The 18,295-nt window shown below is 54.1% G+C and overlaps 6 protein-coding genes across 6 annotated transcripts; 4 read left to right on the forward strand and 2 right to left on the reverse strand.

Annotated features, from left to right (window-relative positions):
- Positions 1–986: 986 nt before the first annotated feature.
- Positions 987–2,832, forward strand: bmr3 (Multidrug resistance protein 3; the record flags this gene model as incomplete). The annotated part of the gene is made up of 2 exons (XM_036643978.1): positions 987–1,174; positions 1,221–2,832. 2 exons carry the CDS (start codon positions 987–989, stop codon positions 2,830–2,832), a joined length of 1,800 nt encoding a protein of 599 aa, XP_036490387.1.
- Positions 2,833–3,762: 930 nt separating this feature from the next.
- On the reverse strand, positions 3,763–6,824 carry lacA-0 (putative beta-galactosidase A; the record flags this gene model as incomplete). Its single annotated transcript, XM_036643979.1, has 2 exons — positions 3,763–5,108; positions 5,165–6,824. The coding sequence occupies 2 exons, from the start codon at positions 6,822–6,824 to the stop codon at positions 3,763–3,765; spliced, it is 3,006 nt and encodes a 1,001-aa protein (XP_036490929.1).
- A 927-nt stretch (positions 6,825–7,751) lies between these two features.
- CGCS363_v012131 (Uncharacterized protein) lies at positions 7,752–9,164 on the reverse strand (the record flags this gene model as incomplete). The annotated part of the gene is made up of 2 exons (XM_036643980.1): positions 7,752–8,862; positions 8,923–9,164. The coding sequence occupies 2 exons, from the start codon at positions 9,162–9,164 to the stop codon at positions 7,752–7,754; spliced, it is 1,353 nt and encodes a 450-aa protein (XP_036490928.1).
- Positions 9,165–10,085: 921 nt separating this feature from the next.
- On the forward strand, positions 10,086–11,947 carry patB-2 (Carboxylesterase patB; the record flags this gene model as incomplete). Its single annotated transcript, XM_036643981.1, has 4 exons — positions 10,086–10,205; positions 10,261–10,378; positions 10,448–10,974; positions 11,045–11,947. 4 exons carry the CDS (start codon positions 10,086–10,088, stop codon positions 11,945–11,947), a joined length of 1,668 nt encoding a protein of 555 aa, XP_036490931.1.
- Positions 11,948–15,188: 3,241 nt separating this feature from the next.
- On the forward strand, positions 15,189–16,010 carry CGCS363_v012133 (uncharacterized protein; the record flags this gene model as incomplete). Its single annotated transcript, XM_036643982.1, has 1 exon — positions 15,189–16,010. One exon carries the CDS (start codon positions 15,189–15,191, stop codon positions 16,008–16,010), a length of 822 nt encoding a protein of 273 aa, XP_036490930.1.
- A 1,351-nt stretch (positions 16,011–17,361) lies between these two features.
- CGCS363_v012134 (uncharacterized protein) lies at positions 17,362–18,108 on the forward strand (the record flags this gene model as incomplete). The annotated part of the gene is made up of 4 exons (XM_036643983.1): positions 17,362–17,550; positions 17,716–17,769; positions 17,830–17,944; positions 18,008–18,108. The coding sequence occupies 4 exons, from the start codon at positions 17,362–17,364 to the stop codon at positions 18,106–18,108; spliced, it is 459 nt and encodes a 152-aa protein (XP_036490925.1).
- Positions 18,109–18,295: the final 187 nt, after the last annotated feature.

Here is an 18,295-nt window from a genome sequence, read left to right on the forward strand (position 1 = left end):
CATCTCGGCTACAGACTTGGTAGAAGACTGACATCTTGTCCTGAGTTATGCAGTCGGTACAGGTGGATGCAAGGTACAGAAAGGGACCCTTCATGGCCTTCGTCAAGTCTTGACGCCCTAGCTTTGTCCAACCTCGCACAGCACCCGTCATCATCCGTGTCTTCGCCTGGGTGAAACTGTTAGAGAAGATTTCAAGCTCAGGCTGGCGAGAAGTGCTGCTAGCATTGCTCTTGAAAGTAGGTGTCTCGGGCATTCTGGGTAGATGCATTGGGGATCTTGCCTGCCTTCGAGAGGGCTTCCATCATTATATGTAATGCACTATGGCCGCTGCCCCAGGCTAACGGGTGTGCAGCTGTGTCTCCCCTCCCTCTTCACTCTGTCTTGTCTGCCACGTTCAGCCAGGGGCAGGAGTGTGCTCACATATGCTCTCGCCTTGAAGGAACCTTCACCACGACATCATTCTTACATCGGCCAGGTGACCGTGGACCTATCAGCATCAGCAACACTGAGGCTCTGCCTTCACTTTCCTCAAGAGGATTACTTCTTACTGGCGAGGGCAAGTCTCTTCTGCTCTTGGCCTTTTGATTGCTTCCTCCAGATCTGATTTAGGGTTGGTAGGGCAAGAAGTTGTGTTGTGAAGCCAGAGCTGCCCTTCCCCTTTGTGTCCGGTCAAACCCTTTCCAAATTTTCATCCCTTCCCCTTCCTCTGCCTCAACCATTCCCCCTCACTTCCCACACCCAATCTACAATTCTTCCTTCCCTCCTTTCATCCTCCCACAGGTTACTATCAACTCAATTCCTTTCCTCTACTTCTCGGATCCCCCATCTGCGTCTCTGCAAGCCGTGCTCCGCGACAGCAAGGATCGAAGACGTGCTCCAAGTTCTTTCGAGGAAGAGGTTGAGATACTTCCGTTGCCTCTCGCACTCATTGCCGAAATAATCGAAACTTCCGCGTCCTCGGTCGATCGAGCTCATCGTCATTCACTATGGAAGCCCCTCAGCAACCTGCCGCGTCCAACGAGCGAATCGCCCAGCCTCTCTCATACCCCAACCCATCCCTGGGCGACACTGCTGGATTCGCCGCCGCCAATTCTTCTCCTCCTCAGGTACAAAGTGGTCCCCAACGCAAGCCGCGTCTTTCGGACAAGGTCCATGGCGTTCTTCTCGTCTTCAGGTAAAAGAGCATGCTTCCATTCCGACGATACAAGCTGATTTCGTAGTATCCTTCTGGGCCTGTTCATCTCGACTCTGGATACGTCAGTCATCGCCACGTCTCTCATGAGCATCTCCGAGGAGTTTCAAGACCACGCCAATGCCTCTTGGATTCTTCTCGCCTACCTCCTTACGTACATGGGGTGCTCCGTCGGTGTTTCCAAGCTAAGCGACATCTACGGCCGAAAGCTCATCCTCTTTGTCAGCTGGACCATCTTTCTACTCTGCTCGACTGGCTGCACCGCCGCTTGGAGCATGACATCCCTGATCATCTTCCGCGCTTTGAAGGGCATTGGAGGTGCCGGTCTCTACAGCCTTGCTCAAATCTGCCTCCTCGAACATGGTCCTGCCAAGAACCCGAGTCACATGGGAGCTTTAATCGGTATCACTCTCGCCCTCGCTTTCCTTTTGGGTCCGGTTCTAGGAGGAGCCATCACCTCCAAGGTCAGCTGGCGCTGGATTTTCGGTATCAATCTACCCATCGGCTTGTTCGCTAGCACCTGCATCATGCTGTTCTTTCCGGCCGAGCGCCGCGCGCACCATATCTTCTCGTTGCGTGCTTTTATGAGGGTTGACCTCATCGGCATGATGAGCCTCCTTGTTGCCTCCATCACCCTCGTTTTCGCTATCGAGAGGGGCGGCTCTCGGGTCTACGAGTGGAACAGTGTCCAAATCATCGCGGCTTTCTGCGCCTCTGGTTTTTGCTGGATCATTTTCGTTGGCTGGGAGACCTTCCTTAACAAGAAGTATTGCGAACACCATAACCACATTCGATGCGTCCACATGGAGCCTGTCTTCACCGCCGCTCTCGCCCACCGCCGCCCCTACATCTGCGGTCTCATCGTCGCCTTCCTGACCGGAGCCCCTTACGTTGTCTTGACAGTTGCAATTCCCGAACGCATGCAGGTCTTGCAACACGCGACTCCCCTCAGTGCTGGAGTTCACCTCCTTCCCATGCTATCAGGCACTGCTGTTGGATCCTTCCTGGCTGGTGCGATCTGCCGCAAGTTCAACCACACATCCTACCTCATGGTTGCGGCATCGATTACGCAACTTCTTGGAATTGGGCTCATGCTGTCGCTCGCTAACGTCGATTCGTCTTTCGTGCCCGCCTATGGATTCACTCTCATTGTCGGACTTGGGGTTGGAGTGTCTTTTGGTGCCTCAACCATCGTCGCTGCTGTCGAGGAGGACAAGGCTGTTGCTCAAGGACTTATTGCTCAAGCTCGCGTGCTGGGCAGTTGTATCGGTGTGGCTGTTTGCACTGTCCTTTTCCACAACCGCATCGACTCACTCGTCCACATTCTGAACTCGTCACAGCTCGACACGATGCATTCGACTCCCACGGCCTCCGTTCACTTCACCCCGGAACTTCAACGTCGTATTCAGGAGGTTTACGCGGTCGCGTTCAAAGACCAGATTATCTTCTTGACCAGTGTTTGCGGCGCCATGCTGCTTGCAGCCATCTGCTCTTTCGAGAAAAAGCCCAGATCCATCAACGCTCTTGCCGACGCCCAGCGCGCTTTTAAGACAAGCCAACAGGAAGACCGCGATGGAACAGAGCTGAGCGACATGGGTAGCGTGCGTACGGCTCGTGCGGGCTGCAGCAATCCGGCCTAAGCTTTCTCATTGTTCGCGGATTATCTACTTTCATCGGGATAACCAATTTCAGGGAAAAGGAAACAAGCCAGGATCTCTTTTTTCAGGGAGTTAAAAGGGCATCATCAAGGTGTATCGGTTTTCCAACGGGGGGCTCAGGGTGGTCATTTGTCATTCGCGTTTTACCCTACGCATTTCAGGGACGAGTTGACCGTTGTTTCTTGGAGGGTTCTACCAACATTATGGTCGAGGAACACCCATGCATGTAGATTATCTTTTCCACGTTCAAAGAGGCTCGCAAGTGACGAGGCTCTTACAATTGATTCGTACACAAGATCAGGTCGTCCATGTTGGTGTGTTTACTGTTTGCCAAAGATGTGTGCCTGTTGCGGCTTAACTATGCGACGTATCTTGCAGGTCCAGACTCGGGATTTGAAACAGTACAGAGAAAATGTTTTTGACGTAAGACTGAACCACATCAATGTCTCTGATATGCGGAAGCCTTCCGCTGAAACAACGTTCCCGATGCCTGATTCTCGTGCGTCGAGGCAGCCAAGACAAGAAGGAGCAGTCACGTCTGACAGGTGGTGATTGGTGGCAATGCTCATCTGATCCGTGAGGCAAGAGAAGACGATGGGGGCCGAGACAATATGTCTGTCGGCAAGGCATGTCCTTTGGTTGCTCTTGGCTCTTCGACTGGCGATCTGTGCATCATGACAAGGTGAGAAGGCCGGGGAGGTTAGAGGATGAGTTTCCGAGGTCACTCTGTGTCTTTGGCGGCTGTAGCAGCTGCCGAACGATGACACGTGGGGAGAGGGTTCGTCCACGCGAAAGTGATTAGCAGGCTTGTCATGTCTCAGGGTCGGGACAGACCTGAGAGCATTGATCCATATTACTGCTTTCAAATATCTACTGCAAGGCAATACTGGGTATCTATCGACAGCTCTGAAATTAATACGCTTCCTCACGTTGCGACCACTCGGGGCCAGGTTGGAATTCAACTGGATACCGGCCAGTCGTGATGGCAGTACCATCAACCTCGAGACGAAAGTTGTTGATTTTCGCTCCACCCTCTTCCAAAGCCCAGACACCAAGCCCGATCCAGTTGTCACCATTGTAGTTCAAGACGCCTTCAGGAACGGGAAATCTTGTCTGCGGGCCAATGTTGCTGACGTATTTCCCGTACTGGAACCCGTTAACGTATAGAATGGCGCGATAAGCTCCGTCCGAGTCGGAGATGTCGTCAAAGACGAAGGAAAGTGGGATATCGAGGTCCTTCCATGGAAGATCTAGGATCAGTCTTGTGCCGTAGAATGAAACTCCCGGAGAGGTGGTGCCGTCGAACGGCGACCCTAGTTCAGACAGCTCAGATGGGAAGGGGAGATGGTATCCTTGCCGCTCAAAATAGAGACCGCCCTCGTTCAAGGGCCCCCAGAACTTCTCGTGGTAGTTTTCGCCACCCAAGTTTCCCGTGAGTTTCCAAGTTGTGATGTTTGTTATGGAGCCGGAGGGTGAAGTCAAGTTGTAGTCCAAGATGCCGCGCGGTGTTTTCATCATATCCGTCGCAATTATGAAGTTCTCTTCTAGACCCATAGTGTCGACTAGAATGGTGAGAATGTGTGTGGCTTCTGCTGTGAGGTTTGTGATGGGGTAGCTTGCAGTATTGTCGCCCGAGGCGTCAGGCCCATTCGTGAAAGAGCCGAGGAACGTATCGTTAAGCCAGACGGAGCTTGCAAAACCTGAACCACCCTGGGTAGTCACATTGAACAGGTTCTCGGTGCCATTCGCAACAAAATAGCCTCGATATATGATGGTACCGCTGTGGAAGCCATAATCCGAAGCAAAGAGAGACACTGGGGTCGTAAGGTTAGCAGCCGTGTTGTTGGACGAATCGTGGTCTGCGCGTATCCAAGCAGAGTCGTCGTATTCTGCGACAACTTCAGGGAGCGAGTCCGTGTAATACCACCTGAGTGCAGCCAACTCCGGCACGACGGGTGTGGCATCCGATAGCGATGGTCTTGCGAGCATGTTACCAAGCTTATTCGTGGTAAAATCCGTTTGCCTGTCATTGATCTCCAGCGTAGTGAGCGTAGTGACGTTGACACCAATGATCTCCAGTTCGGTGGTTTGGTTGAAATCGCCTTGGATCTTGAGCATTTCTTCTTCGAACCAGACGGACCGGATGAGGTATCCTCCGTTGACGATGAGCGATACAGGATTCATGATAGTTGTACCATAGGAAGAGCCGTCCTCGGCCGGTTGGTCGGCTACCCAGTAGTTATACGCTGAGTTGCGATCTGGAAGATATTAGCGGCTGTGCCATCAAGAATAGCTCTGAATCATAGATACTGACCCAAAATGTAGATCCATAGATCACCAACCGTGACAACCCGTCGCTGCTCTGAAGTCTTCCACTTCAGAACCAAGCTACCTTTGAAGTATCTGAAATGGATATCGTATCCCTCTTGAAATGTCGGGTGTTCAAATGTGTCCATGATAGCCATCTCGTGCCATTCGTCGGGTCCCCCATACACCATTAGAATAGTACTGTTCTCGAACTTTTGCCAAGTGAAGATTTCGGCAGTACAGTAAAGCAAGGTCCAGTCGCCAACAGGGTAATCGGCCACGTGAACTTTTGAATCCCGCGGACCAAGCCGGAGCTTGTTACCAATAAACCCAGGGCGAACCGGCCCCCTTGAGGTCTGCAATATCGGGAAGTAGTATGACGTGTCCAGGCTGGAGTAATTTCTGTGGCGAACCACGAAGTACGATGGCCCATCATGTTGACGCAGCCACGTCATGAGTATCCTTGGGTTACCACTGAGTGCCCACGAAGTCCTATTCACTGGCTTTGCTGTCAGGTACGATGGCGAGACCTTCAAGAATTGTGCTTCAAGCTTCAACTCCGAATACTTCTCCCTAGCGACGCTTCTATCCTCCTTGATAGCGGCGCCATAGTCGTATGAAGTATAACCTCCTGGGTGGCCCAGGTTGCCCCAATTCGTTCCACCAAAGAGCATGTATACGTTAAAGATGGACACGCCCGCCGCCAGGTTGTTCTTGTAGAATACCCGCTCAAACTCGTGGTTGGTGAGTGCGGCGCAGTTTTCGAAACCATGACCGCCCCACGGATCGAAAGAACCGCCCTGAAACTCCAGGATGGAGTTCGGAGTACTGGGGCTTTGTGAGAGATGCAGTCGACGATAGTTGGTTGGAAGCTTGTTAGCCGGCCATACGTCTGGATTACCACAGTCGAACCCTAAAGGGTATCCGTCATAGCCGTAAATATCAGCAGCGCCCACACCCGTGTCAGGTGCGTTGTGGCCTTCAGGCCTGGCGTCGTTGCTAATCATGGGAACCACGATACCGGCCTTCCGGGCCTGATCAATGACATACTGAAAGTATTCCCCGTCGGGAGATCGCCCCTTTTCGAAGTTGGTGTACTCATTCTCCGGCTGGAAAAGGATGACCGGTCCTCCGTTCGTGATTTGATTATCAGCGATGATTGCGCAAATTGTTTCCATGTAGTAATCTGTGGCAGAGAGAAACTCAGGATCACTCGTCCGCAGGCGAGCGCGCAGCCTTGATAACCACCCGGGGAATCCGCCGCCAGAGACCTCGGCGTTGATGTATGGTCCAGGCCGCGCGATGAGAAAGACGCCAGCCTCCGTCGCAGCATCGAAGAATGGCTGGAGATCGAATATGCCGTCTGTGACGATGTTTCCCTCCTTCCCCTCCAGAAGTGCCCAATCAACGTAGAAAGAAACGGTGTTGAGGCCGAGAGCCCTGACTTTCTGGAATACATCCAGGTACAGACCTGGAACAGGTATGCGAAACGGATGTATCTCTCCAGAAAATATCATCGCCCGCTCTCCATTGACGAAGAGCGACTGCTCGTCCCAGCTGACGACATCCTGATACTGTCTCTTATCGATGACATGAAGGCGACCTGAAATGCCGTCAATGAACAGCCCAATGGCCAGAAAGGCGAAGGAAAGTATTGACAGCCACATTCGTGATTGCCGTCGCGGGATCTTCTTGGGGGGCGTAAAAGAGCGTCGAGCCTTTGCATTGGCCGTCACAACAACGAGGAGAGTGGGCAGCCTTCGGACGCCATATATGCCGCCGGCCTCACTTTGTCGGGCGAGGGCCCTTGAGATGATCGATACCGAAAAGAGCGACCTTTTGTGTGATGGAGTTGTTCATCCAGAATGCAAAAGCAGCGATAGTTTGCCTGCGTTTACTCCAAGTTATGCAAAAAGAAACGGCATCTGCGCCTATCCAGTGGCGGTGGCATCCTTCCATGCATGCAACTTACTAACCACCTGCTCGCGAACTGCATATGAGTATCAGCCCCCCTCTTCCCCATGACACCTTCCAGAAGGCTCACTTCAAAGGATTTCCGGAAGAACAGGTGTCGTTAACTTCGCATACGAAACGATCGTCCGATGCCCGTGGGACATGCGAACTTTCCGCACAGTCCAATCCTGCAAGTCGCCGTACCAAACGGCGTTGTAAGCTAGACAGAACAAGCTTTTTTGCAGCTTCACCGGCTAAGCCTGCGGGCAACCGTGCGGAGATCTGTTGGTGCTAATGTAGCGAATGCAACTATTTGACGTACATAGTTCCGGCAGGGCGAAGACGTCGACGGAAAGCGGATCCGACAATGCAATGCGACCAAGATGCATTAAACGGTCACATGGGGGCTGGCACTAATGAGAACTTCCGGCTGACTTCTACGAAACATTGTGTTGATTTGCATGTTCGAGGCAAGACCGCCAGTTGGTGCAAGTGCCGAGGATCACAACGCATCCTTACTGGTTATTTGGTTGCATTGAAACCTCGTATATGGTTCGGTGATGGGTTACGCTGCGTGAACAGCCGCTGCTATAAGCTACCTCACAGGAAAACTCGCGGGCTGTATAAATGTATGACGGCATTCAGACATGAACCCAGTCGGAGCCATCGGTCACCGGGTGAGTCGTGACTCTTGGGGGTTCTGCGACAAAGCCGACGGGATGTCCGTCCTGCTTCCACACTCTGCCGTCCTTCATCACAAAATCGACCTTGCGCAGAGCGCCGGCATCTTCTCTGGGGTCTGCAGCCAAGGCGATGATGTCTGCCCTGTAGCCTTTGGCAATGGCTCCGAACAGGAAGCCGCTCTTCTCCTTGCCACAACTTTCCCAGCCTCCGACCATGCATGCTTCCAAGACATCCACGACAGGCAGTCCCGCTATTATCATGAGCTCCATCTCCAGAGCACCTGCTCCATGAGGGATCGGACCACCAGTGTCTCCGCCGACAGCGAGACGTACTCCTAGATCATATGCCTTCTTGACTCTCCTGAGACAATCTTCAAAGTACGGACCATCCGCAGACTTCTTTATCACCGAAAGCGTCGGCACATATATGGTACCCTGACGACGCATCTCGCGGAGAACCTGGTCGTTTCCTTCGTTGCAGTGTTCAATCGAGTCGACCCCCGCCTTGATAGCCATCAGAGCGCTCTTAGTCACGGTCGTGTGCGCAGCCACCGGCAAATCAGCCAGCCTGGCCTCCTCCACAATGGCGTCCATCTCCTCCTGGCTGAACATCGTCACGGCCGGGTTGAGGCCCGTCATGATGAACGGGGGCGCGTCTCGCGGTGGAACCAGCGGAGGCGGGAACCGCATAATCTTCCGCCGGTAGTCGGCGTAGAACTTGATCACGTCGGCGCCGTCTCCCACACGCCGCCGGACCGCCCGCCTGACCTCCGCAACCCCGTCGCACACGTCCGCGATGCGCGGCATCGTCGCCATCACGTTCTCGTGGCGGACCTCGTAAGACCCGGTGCTCGCGAGGCACTCCGTGGCGACGAACAGCCGCGGGCCGGGCACCAGGCCACGGTTGACGCAGTCGCGGAGGTTCGCGTCGAACGAACGCATGCCCTCTGTCCCTAGATCGCGGTAGGTGGTGAAGCCGGACAGGAGCGCGAGGCGGAGGTGGTTGGTGGCGCGGACCACTCGTTCAACAATACTCTCGTCGCGTTCCTGGATGGTTGAGGAGGCCTCGCTGAGTGAGCGTCAGATGTTGAGGCCCAATTTCTGCGGGTGACTTTCATTGTTTGCTCACTCGTAGGGATGCAAGAAGACGTGCGCGTGGGCGTCGACAAATCCTGGCATGATGACCTTTCCGCGAAGGTCGATGTCGCCCGGCCTTACACTGATTTCCTCGTCATCTTTCCTCTTGTAAATATCGGCGATGATGCCCTGGGCCTTGTCGACGACGATTGAGGTGTTTTTAACGAACGACTTGGTCTTGGAATCGAAGAGTAGCGACGTGTGCACCGTGAAAGTGGAGGACTCCGAACTCATGATGATCCTGTGTGGGGGAACTATGTTTGGGCGGATCTGTAAAGCCAATATGGTGGAACTGGTGTGTCTTGGCTGTAGGGAATAATCGATGGTATCGGGCGATTTGGAGACTTTTTGTTACTGACGTACCTATGAAGCGTTTACGTTATCTTTGAAACCGCGTACAGTCGCTCGGGTGGCTGGCATTGGACGACCAGGACATTGCATTTTAGGCAGGTCGCTGGCGAAGAGACATGCAGTATCCGTACACAAGCGAAGGGACTTTGGTTACGGCAAACGCTCTAAAACAGCAAAGGTAACTCAAAAGGGAAAACAATTCAAACGTACGGTCTGTCGATCTCTACCAGAATCACATTACACAGGAGCATCAGCTCCGTCGTAAGGGAGATATCAAAGGTCCTCAGCAGAGCGAAGTCGGCTTGCTAAGTGATCAGCACCCGGCAGCCTCTGAAGAAATTTGAAGCCGCAAGATGGCCGATGAAGCAAAATTTTCAATCCCCATTAAGTCGCTTTGATATCCCAATGCCGGTCTTCACCATTGATTTTGCTTAAAGAAGAGCAAGACGAGCTCTTGCGACATACGAATCCGAGCCATGCGAATGCGAGCCGGCTCAAAATTGGGTACAAATTAATAGAATACTGTTTGAACCAGCAACTTCAACTGTTCATGTCCTAATTGCGTGATCGTATAGATGACTACGTTACTTCTAGCCAGAGTTCTCAACGAGGGCGGAATCAAAATTGAGCCCAAATATGCAAATCCCGTGCCCGAAATCCGTTCTGGCCTTCAATCCCATACGAGGGGTGTAACTGTCTTCGGCATCACGATGCCAAAGATATAAAGTCTCTCGGAGGAGGTGACCTCCAGCATCTGTTCAGACAACGGAAAAGATACTTCGTGCTCCTAGTAGCCTCCAAAAAATGCGTCTGATCACAATCTCTGTCCTGAGCTCTATACTTGGGACCCAAGTTGTTTCCGGCTCCCCTGATCTTCCCATCGTCGATCTTGGATACCAGCTTCACCAAGCGTCCTTCGACAACGTAAGTCAAGATGCTCACAGGAGCCATTCGGAAGTAAAGCGAGCGTCTGACTCAGAAGAACGTCGCCGGCCAACAGCAAACTGGAGGCTTCTACAGCTTTTCAAACATCCGGTACGCCGCACCACCAGTCGACAACCTCCACTTCCGCGCGCCGGAACCACCGGCCACGAATCGTACCGTAGTCGAAACCGGCGCATCGGGACGCGTGTGTCCCCAGAGTTCGCCGGCATAGTTATCGGAAGCCATCGCCTTCGTGACAAACGTCACCCAATGGCTCGCGTTCAACTCGTCTGCTTTCAGAGAACAGCAGTCTGCGAACGCCTCGACGACGCCCGTCCGTCAGCCAGGCCCGAGAACAAACGAGGACTGCCTTGTTCTTGATGTCGTGGTCCCAAAGTCTGCCTTTGAACAACATCGATCCACGAACATCTCGGGCTCGGGAGTACCGGTACTCGTCTGGGTCCATGGTGGCGGATACACGACTGGTAGTAAAGACCAGTTCGGAGGTCCTGCTGGTCTCCTGGCACAGGCGACAGCCTTTGAACCCGATGGTCTGGTCTTCGTTGCGATAAACTACCGCCTGGGAGCCTTTGGCTGGTCAGCCGGGCCCACGATACAATCAGACGGCGCTGCTAATGTCGGGCTGCTGGATCAAAGGCTTGCTTTGGACTGGGTACAGAAACACATTGCCAAGTTTGGAGGCGATCCAAAGAAGGTTACCGTCATGGGCGAGTCCACAGGCGGCGGCTCTCTGATGCATCACATCACGGTAAAGTCGCCAATAACCTTGCACAAGTGAGGTCTTGCCGGAGAACCACGGCTGATACCGTCCTTCTAAGGCGTACGGGGGCAGCAAAGGGACATCCCCCCCATTTCGCAGGGCCGTCATACAATCGCCCGCTTTCTTCCCCCACGTGGATGCGAGTCAACAAGAGGAGAATCTCCAGACGTTTCTCGCGTTGCTGAACGTCTCAACGCTTGCCGAAGCCCGGAAGCTGCCATCGTCAGCACTCATAACTGCCAACAGTCAACAAGTGGCGCAATTGCCGTATGGCCAGTTCACTTACAACCCCGTCATCGACCATGGCTACGTGCCTTCTCATCAGGCAACTCTCTTCGCCCGTGGTCAACTCGATCGAGATGTTGATGTGATGTTCAGCCACAACGCCAACGAAGGATTAATCTTCACTGATCCGAGTGTCACCGACGGCTTCGCTTTTCGAAGACTCATCAGTAAGCTCTTCCCAAGCTTCAATGTGTCGTTGGTCGAGCACATTGCCGAGGTTCTCTATCCTCCTGTATTTGATGGCACCCAACCGTACATCGACGATTTGGGTCGCGGTACTCTCTTGATGGCCGAGACCCGTATCGTTTGCAACACACTTTTCCTACGCCGAGCCTTTGGGAATGAAAGCTTGGCTTACATCTTTGGTGTCCCGCCATCCTTGCATGGAGACGACCTCAAGTACACCTTCTACAATGGTGCTTATGGAGCACAGATGGACAGCCGTTCTCTCAACGTGACGATTGCAGAGGTCTTGCAGGACTATATAGCGTCATATGCCATAAGCGGGAAGCCGGCAACAGACGTCTCGGGAGTTGGCGTCTTTGCAAAAGTAGGAAGCAAGTCCACGGCATGGACTCTGGACGTGGCTGGTGTGCAAAGTGCCGTCGGCGGTGCTGTTAACGATAGATGCTCATGGTGGCAGGCCAATTGGGCGGCCTTTCCCGACACTGCCTAGACTCAATATTAAGCTTAAAACCTCTCATCGTAATCAAGTTTATTTTGGCTTGAGTTTCGCAGCCAGCTGATTTCAGGTGCGCTCTCGAGGATATTTGGAACCAAAAGCCCACTGACCCGGGATGGAAGTTTTAACATTGGCAATCGTGCGGTGGCTAGGCGGGTGCCCGGTGCAGATGTCCGGGCGTCGGAAGCCAGCGGCTCCTCCGGTTGCACAGCTGCAGGCGGTCCCTGTTGAACGGATTACGTCCCACCAAGTCTATGGAGAGCCATTGAGTATGTATTCCCGGGATGTGGGAAGAGGAGGAACCCATGACAAAGACGAGTTTTAGGCGGAGATATTCGGCTCCCCAACATAGGATGCCCTGATGGCAAAGCTGGGCGAAACAATGTTTTCTTGACACAAGGTTTTTGCTGCTTGGAAAAGTCGGTGTCGAGAGGTTCATCTGGAATTCGGTGCCCGCTCGAGCAATGACGCACGGAAAGGCGTTTGGTGAGCCGAGGAACATGGCAGATCAGGCCAAGCCGACATCCGAGAGCCTCCCGCCACAAGTGGCACTGGTGCATTGCTAGACTCGATAAGCTGCCCGACGATAGCATCATGGTGCAGGCTTCAATACCATCGGTGAAGCATAAAACATGGCGAGCATGGAAGTGACGTCGGCCGCTGCTGAAGGCGAATGCTTGGGTGCCCGTTGAGGCGATGCTCGACACTGGAGATGGATGTGCATGACATAGTGACATGTGGTTGTGTTTCTTGGTAGGTTCTCAGGACCCTGATCCGCTGTCAATAGGACCCCTCACGTATTAGGCTGTATCGCCGTTCTCTCCAGCGAAAAGGGAGGCGGTAGATGGCGAGCGACCGAGGATTGCCGAGTTCTGGAAGAAGTGTGGAATCCGGATTTCTCGTCGGGGCGGGCAGGAATGACGAATGCAAGAGGGCCCCCCGGGACGGTGGAGATGTCTTGGAAGACCCTGAAGGGAATGGCGCCGGGTTCTGCTGGGCCAGGTGTGGAGGTGAGGACGGGGCCAAGAGTGACGGGTCGGTGCCGAAAATAGAGACAGAGATCGGCCCAGAGCAGGCATGTTGCATTGGCGTTGCGCTGGCCGGCCGGGGTCCAGTGGAAGTGGAAGTGGAAGTGGTCCGTTGTGTTTGCTGACGGGCCATTGAAGGGCTTCGGGTTGGTGTTTACGCCGTCACACGGTATTGGTAATGCTCTGCTCGGGTTGCTTGGTGGTGATGGATGGACTGCTGCGCATGCAATGCTTGACTCTCGACGTGGATGGCATGACAGACAGAGTTTGCACCGGTCTGCGGGCGAATCGCGAAGCGGGACGAGGACGATCGCGATTCCCTTCCCTTTTCGGTCGCAAGGCGACGAAGATGCAAGACAGAAGCAAAAGCTTGGGCGGTTAGCGTATCGCCATCGCCATCGCCATCGCCATGCATCGCCGACGCCTTTGCTGCAATGAAGGTTCCCCTGGCTTCTTACCCTGTTGGGTGCAGGTGCTGCTACTGCAACGGCGACCAACTGGGAGTCTTGTCAACGGCGCCGGCCGACGAGTAGGTAAGTAGTAAAATAGTGTATGTATACCGACAGCCGGGCCGACTGATGATGATGGTGTTATTTTTGGTTCCATTGTCTGGTAATGAAAGAACTGGCGCGATCTAACGTTGGCTTGTTGCATCTCGTGCCTGCAGGAAGAGAACGATGCGATGCCAGCGCCAACTGACACTGCTGTTGAAGGAGGAATGCGCCGCAGCAGCAGGAGCAGCAGCAGCGCAGCAGTAATGCAAGTCTGCTGTGCAGACAGGCGATGCAGGCGAGCAGGAGCCTGGAACCGCTGCTCTGGCGATCCAGAAGGCCTAGAAGGGGCGTTTACCAACCACCTGGCCGCTAAATGTCGCTGACAGTTGGGCTCTTTGCTAACGTTTTCCGCTGGGCTGCCCTCAGAGTCTCGGCCACACTTTCGGTGGGAACAGCAGCCCTGCGAGGGTGGAAAACAGTGCGTGCCAGAAGCCAGGAGTTGCCGACACTCGACTGAGGTATGGTGTTGACTGCCCAAGTGGGTGGGCAGAGACACTTTGGACAGCCACGAGTACACCACCACCAAACCACAAACCACGCACCGGATGCACTGTGGGTGTCAAAGTGGAGCCACAAATTGTCCTGCGCGCAGTCCTGCGCTGATTGGCTGCAGCTTCGATCCTGGTGTGTGCCACCGCGCAGTGACGGGCCAAGGGTTCCACACTGCAACCAATGAGCAACCGTCATTCCGCAGGAAACCGACAAATCTGAGATGATCGCAGCCTGGCCCCTCAGGCATCTCGTCACTCTCGCGAGTGAGGCGGTACGTACTGTCGCTTTTTGGCCGCCACCACGTTGTCCCTTGCACCATCCCCCGCCTCTCGCCCTCTCCCTGTGCAACGTAGTGGGTGTCTTTGGGCCATGTTCCATGGGTTTCCCTTTGATTGACGGCCCAGAGAGACTCCAGACTGCCCGGTGACTGGCAGAGAGACGTCCTCCAAGCCACCACACGGACAGTGCGACGGAGAGAAAAGACCCTCCCCGTCTAGGTCCCCCGGCCATCCCTGTTCCGTTCTGCCCTCCCACCTTGCGCTTGCTCTTCCTGCTTGGCACCGGCACCTGCACCAGCTCCTGCGCCTGCTCCTGACCAGTGACCACAGACCAGTCCTAGGCCACAGACCACCCTCTTCTTCATTGAATACGAGTCTTGTTTTTCTGCTCTTCCCGCTCGTTCCCACACGTCCCTTCTCAACCCTCACCATTCGATAAAAATCCATTCACTCGCTACTTTTCCTATTGCGTCCCCTCTTGGCCTCTTCCTCTCGTTTTCCTTGAATTACCGTCGACATTAACTTCACCCAACGATCCATTATTACCCTTAACCTCTCGGTCGCTTCCGCCAAGGTTCTCGAGTCACTCGCCTACAACCCTACAAATTCTCCGCGAACCCGTCCGTGCCGGTCTCCTATTTTCGTACCCACCGGCTCAGGGCAAGAACTTTCCGAAATTCCAGTCGACTCATCTTTGCCACGAGTTGTCTCTAGTCCCAGCATAGTCGTGTTGGGCATTTAGGCAGTCGATCAACCAACACCCGGACCATTTAACGAACGTGACGGGACTTGGAAATCGGGCGAATATCTAACGGGATATAACCATCCCCGACACCGCGAATCTCACCACACCCTTTGAATTCTCACCGAACCTCACCTCAAAATGCAGCCTACTCTGGTTCTCCAGGTCCTCATGGCCGCCTCTGTGGCCCAGGCCTCGTGGTTCAACTTCCACAAGGAGGAAGCTCGCGATGGACTTCTGAGGAGACAGTCAGGAGGCACCTCTGCTGCTGCCGAGACCACAACTTCCGCCGCCGCCGCGACGACGACAACATCTGCTGCCGCAGCTACAACCACATCAGCCGCTGCTGCTACCACAACCACTCCTTCCGCCGCCAGAACCACGACCACCCCGGCCGCTACTCCCAGCGCGACCACTCCCGCTGCCACGACGACCACCCCGGCTGCCTCAGCTGAATCCACGACTTTGAAGACCAGCACTACATCTGCTGCCGGAAACTCGGATACCGCGAGCGGCGAGGCTGCTTCCTCTACTCCCACTACCACCGCTCAGCCTGTTACCTCCACCATCAGGACCGTCATCACAACGACCAACTCTGCTGGCGTTGCCACTTCCTTCACTTCCGAGTCGACCGTCACCAGCACACCTGGACTTAACGAGTCTAACTCTGGCTCCTCTTCTTCCGGCATGTCATCACAAACCCGCAATACCGTTATTGGTGTCGTTGTTGGTGTCGGTGGTGCCATCGTTCTCGGCGCTCTGGGTTTCGTTGCCTGGAGAATCTGGGGCAAGAAGAAGCAGGCGGAGGAGAACGACGGCCTGATGGAATACAACAACCAGTACGGCAACGAGGCCAAGGTCGAGGTCGGCAGCGCCCAGGGCTCCACCGGCCGCACGCCTTTCCAGTCGACCCTCGAGAGCTACCACGCACCAAGCCAGGTCAACGCGTCGTCCAACTTCTAAACCGGCGTGCGTTAGTCAAGCATTTGATGATTGTTGTTTCTTGCGGCAGAAAGCGTTGATTCCCCACGGTCCTTAGCCAACAAAAGGCACAAACCTTCGATGATTATTCTTACACCCCCATACGTTACGGCCGGCACAGCTTTTTTCTACTTTTAAGACCGGCTACACGGAGTTTCGGACCGAATCAACTATTGTTACCACGGCAGGCATGGTTGCATATCGCAGAGTCTAAGGATTAATGGATAGACTTATGTAAATAGAGCAGAGAGTCCTCCCCCTTCTTATTGTCGCAGATGGGCTTGGGATGATCATTGTCAAATCGTCGCCGACTGGGTTTCAGTCGAGTCGCATATCAAGACATGCAATCACCCTAGCAGAAAAATTGGACAAAAAACACATTGACGGCAAGTCTGATGAACAAAATCTACTGGGTTCACAGGCTTGGATGTACGTTCAGATACAACTTTAATACTAGGACCGCCAACATTATGGGATCAAAGCACTCTTCTATCGTGAATTGCGCAAGTGACGTGCATCCAAATGAAATGACAGTGACAAAACCTCAACTCAACTTGCGGAGGGGCAATAAGAGAGAGTTCACCCGATCCCTTACCCAAACTCTATTCCCTCCGTCATCCAACATTCATCCCCAGTATTGATCGTCCGTCACTCCAACCTGCCATCTGATGAACCGTGGCCGCGGCAGGATCGTCCATCCGGGCAGCCATCCCGTCTGGGCAAAGAGCGTGCAGCGCGAGCGCACCCAACATCACGTGGACGGGCCCGACCGTCATAATATTATTCCAGTCTCAGTGGTGTTTCGGGTTGCGGTGGTGGTGTTGCATCCCAGCTTTTTGTGGGCGCTTGGGATCTCGACGTTTCAGATTCCATGCGGTGCTTCTTCGTCTTCTTCTTACCCGCCCGCCCTGCTTGTGCGTCTGTGTCCTGCTCGCTTCCCTTCCCTTCCCTCCCCCCGAACATTAGTCGACGTTAGCTAAGGAGCAAAAGAGAGTTTAATGACCTTCCAACGCTCTCGCGTCTTCGACCTCTTTGCTTTTGCTCTGTGCCAATTGAGTGCTGGCGGCGCCGATTCCTTCGTTCAACCATCACTTCCGACAGTTACCAACCGCGCTCGTTGACGACGCATCGCGAAAGAGGTTGAGCCTCGATACCAACCGATTCTATTCGTAATCCACCCGAGGCCATTCTTACCCCGATCGATGCGCCGGTGACAGGCGACGAACGCTCGACCGAGACCTCGAAGGTTTCTTTTTTTACGGTTTACCCCGCAGCATATCATTGCATAATTCAATCCTCGTGATAACGACGAAGACCACAACGAACCTCCACGATGCGGACGATATCAGCACACGTACTCTCGGCGGTGGTGCTTGTGCTCTCGGGCGCCGGCGCCGGCGCGAGGGCGCTCGACATCCACGAGGAATTGCAGATGGGCTGGAAGATGGGCCTGTTGCCGAGGCAGGCGACACAGAACTTGCAGACGTTCACAGGGAACCTGGGCGGTGTCGCGGCTTCAGCGGTACGTCTTTTCTTCTTTTCTCCCATGGTGTCTGGTCAACGAGGCTCGAGGTTTGTTGGCAGCGAGGCTTTGGTGGCTTCGTGTGGCGCGAGCTCGGTTTCAGGATCAGGATCAGTATTGGGAAGAAGGATGGAAGGATTCTTGACTGACGGGGCGCTGCTACAGATCACCAAGTCAAATGACCCGAGCCGACCATTTGAAGTTGACGGCGACACTTTCGTGAGTTTCCTCGGCTGAGAGCAGAACCTGGAAGGGTGGTGTGCTAACGGTCAATCACAGCCGGACTTTGCAACCGCGGCGGGCAGGTCGTGCGACAACCAAAAGAACAAATGCTCCCAAGCGGCTAACAACGCGGCGACAAAATTCGACGTTTCCAAGTGTGACGAGCAAGCTAGTAAGTGTTCTGGTGTAATGTGATTGGAGGTTTTGCGATTCGGTGGCTGACATCTGGCCGTAGCTGAATGCAGGTCTGCCATTGACTCAACGTCGAAGCAGAGCTTTGGCGACCCAGTGTTTGCGGGATCGGATGGCAACTTTGACATCTTCTGCGATCCCTGAGAGGTTCTTTGTGGGATGAGCCGATTTTTTCTATGACAATGTATGATGCGGTTTGGCCGGACGTCGTACGGCATGTGTATATGGGAAGGCTGCCTGGCTCGAGAGTTTTCAGCGTGCCAAGGAGGAAGCAGTGAGGGTGAAAACAACAGATAAGAGGGGTGGGTTTTGAGTTGCTCGACTAGGGCTG

This window comes from Colletotrichum siamense, assembly GCF_013390195.1.
Source record: "Colletotrichum siamense strain Cg363 chromosome Unknown KSG_Cg363_contig08, whole genome shotgun sequence".
NCBI classification, from domain to species: domain Eukaryota; kingdom Fungi; phylum Ascomycota; class Sordariomycetes; order Glomerellales; family Glomerellaceae; genus Colletotrichum; species Colletotrichum siamense.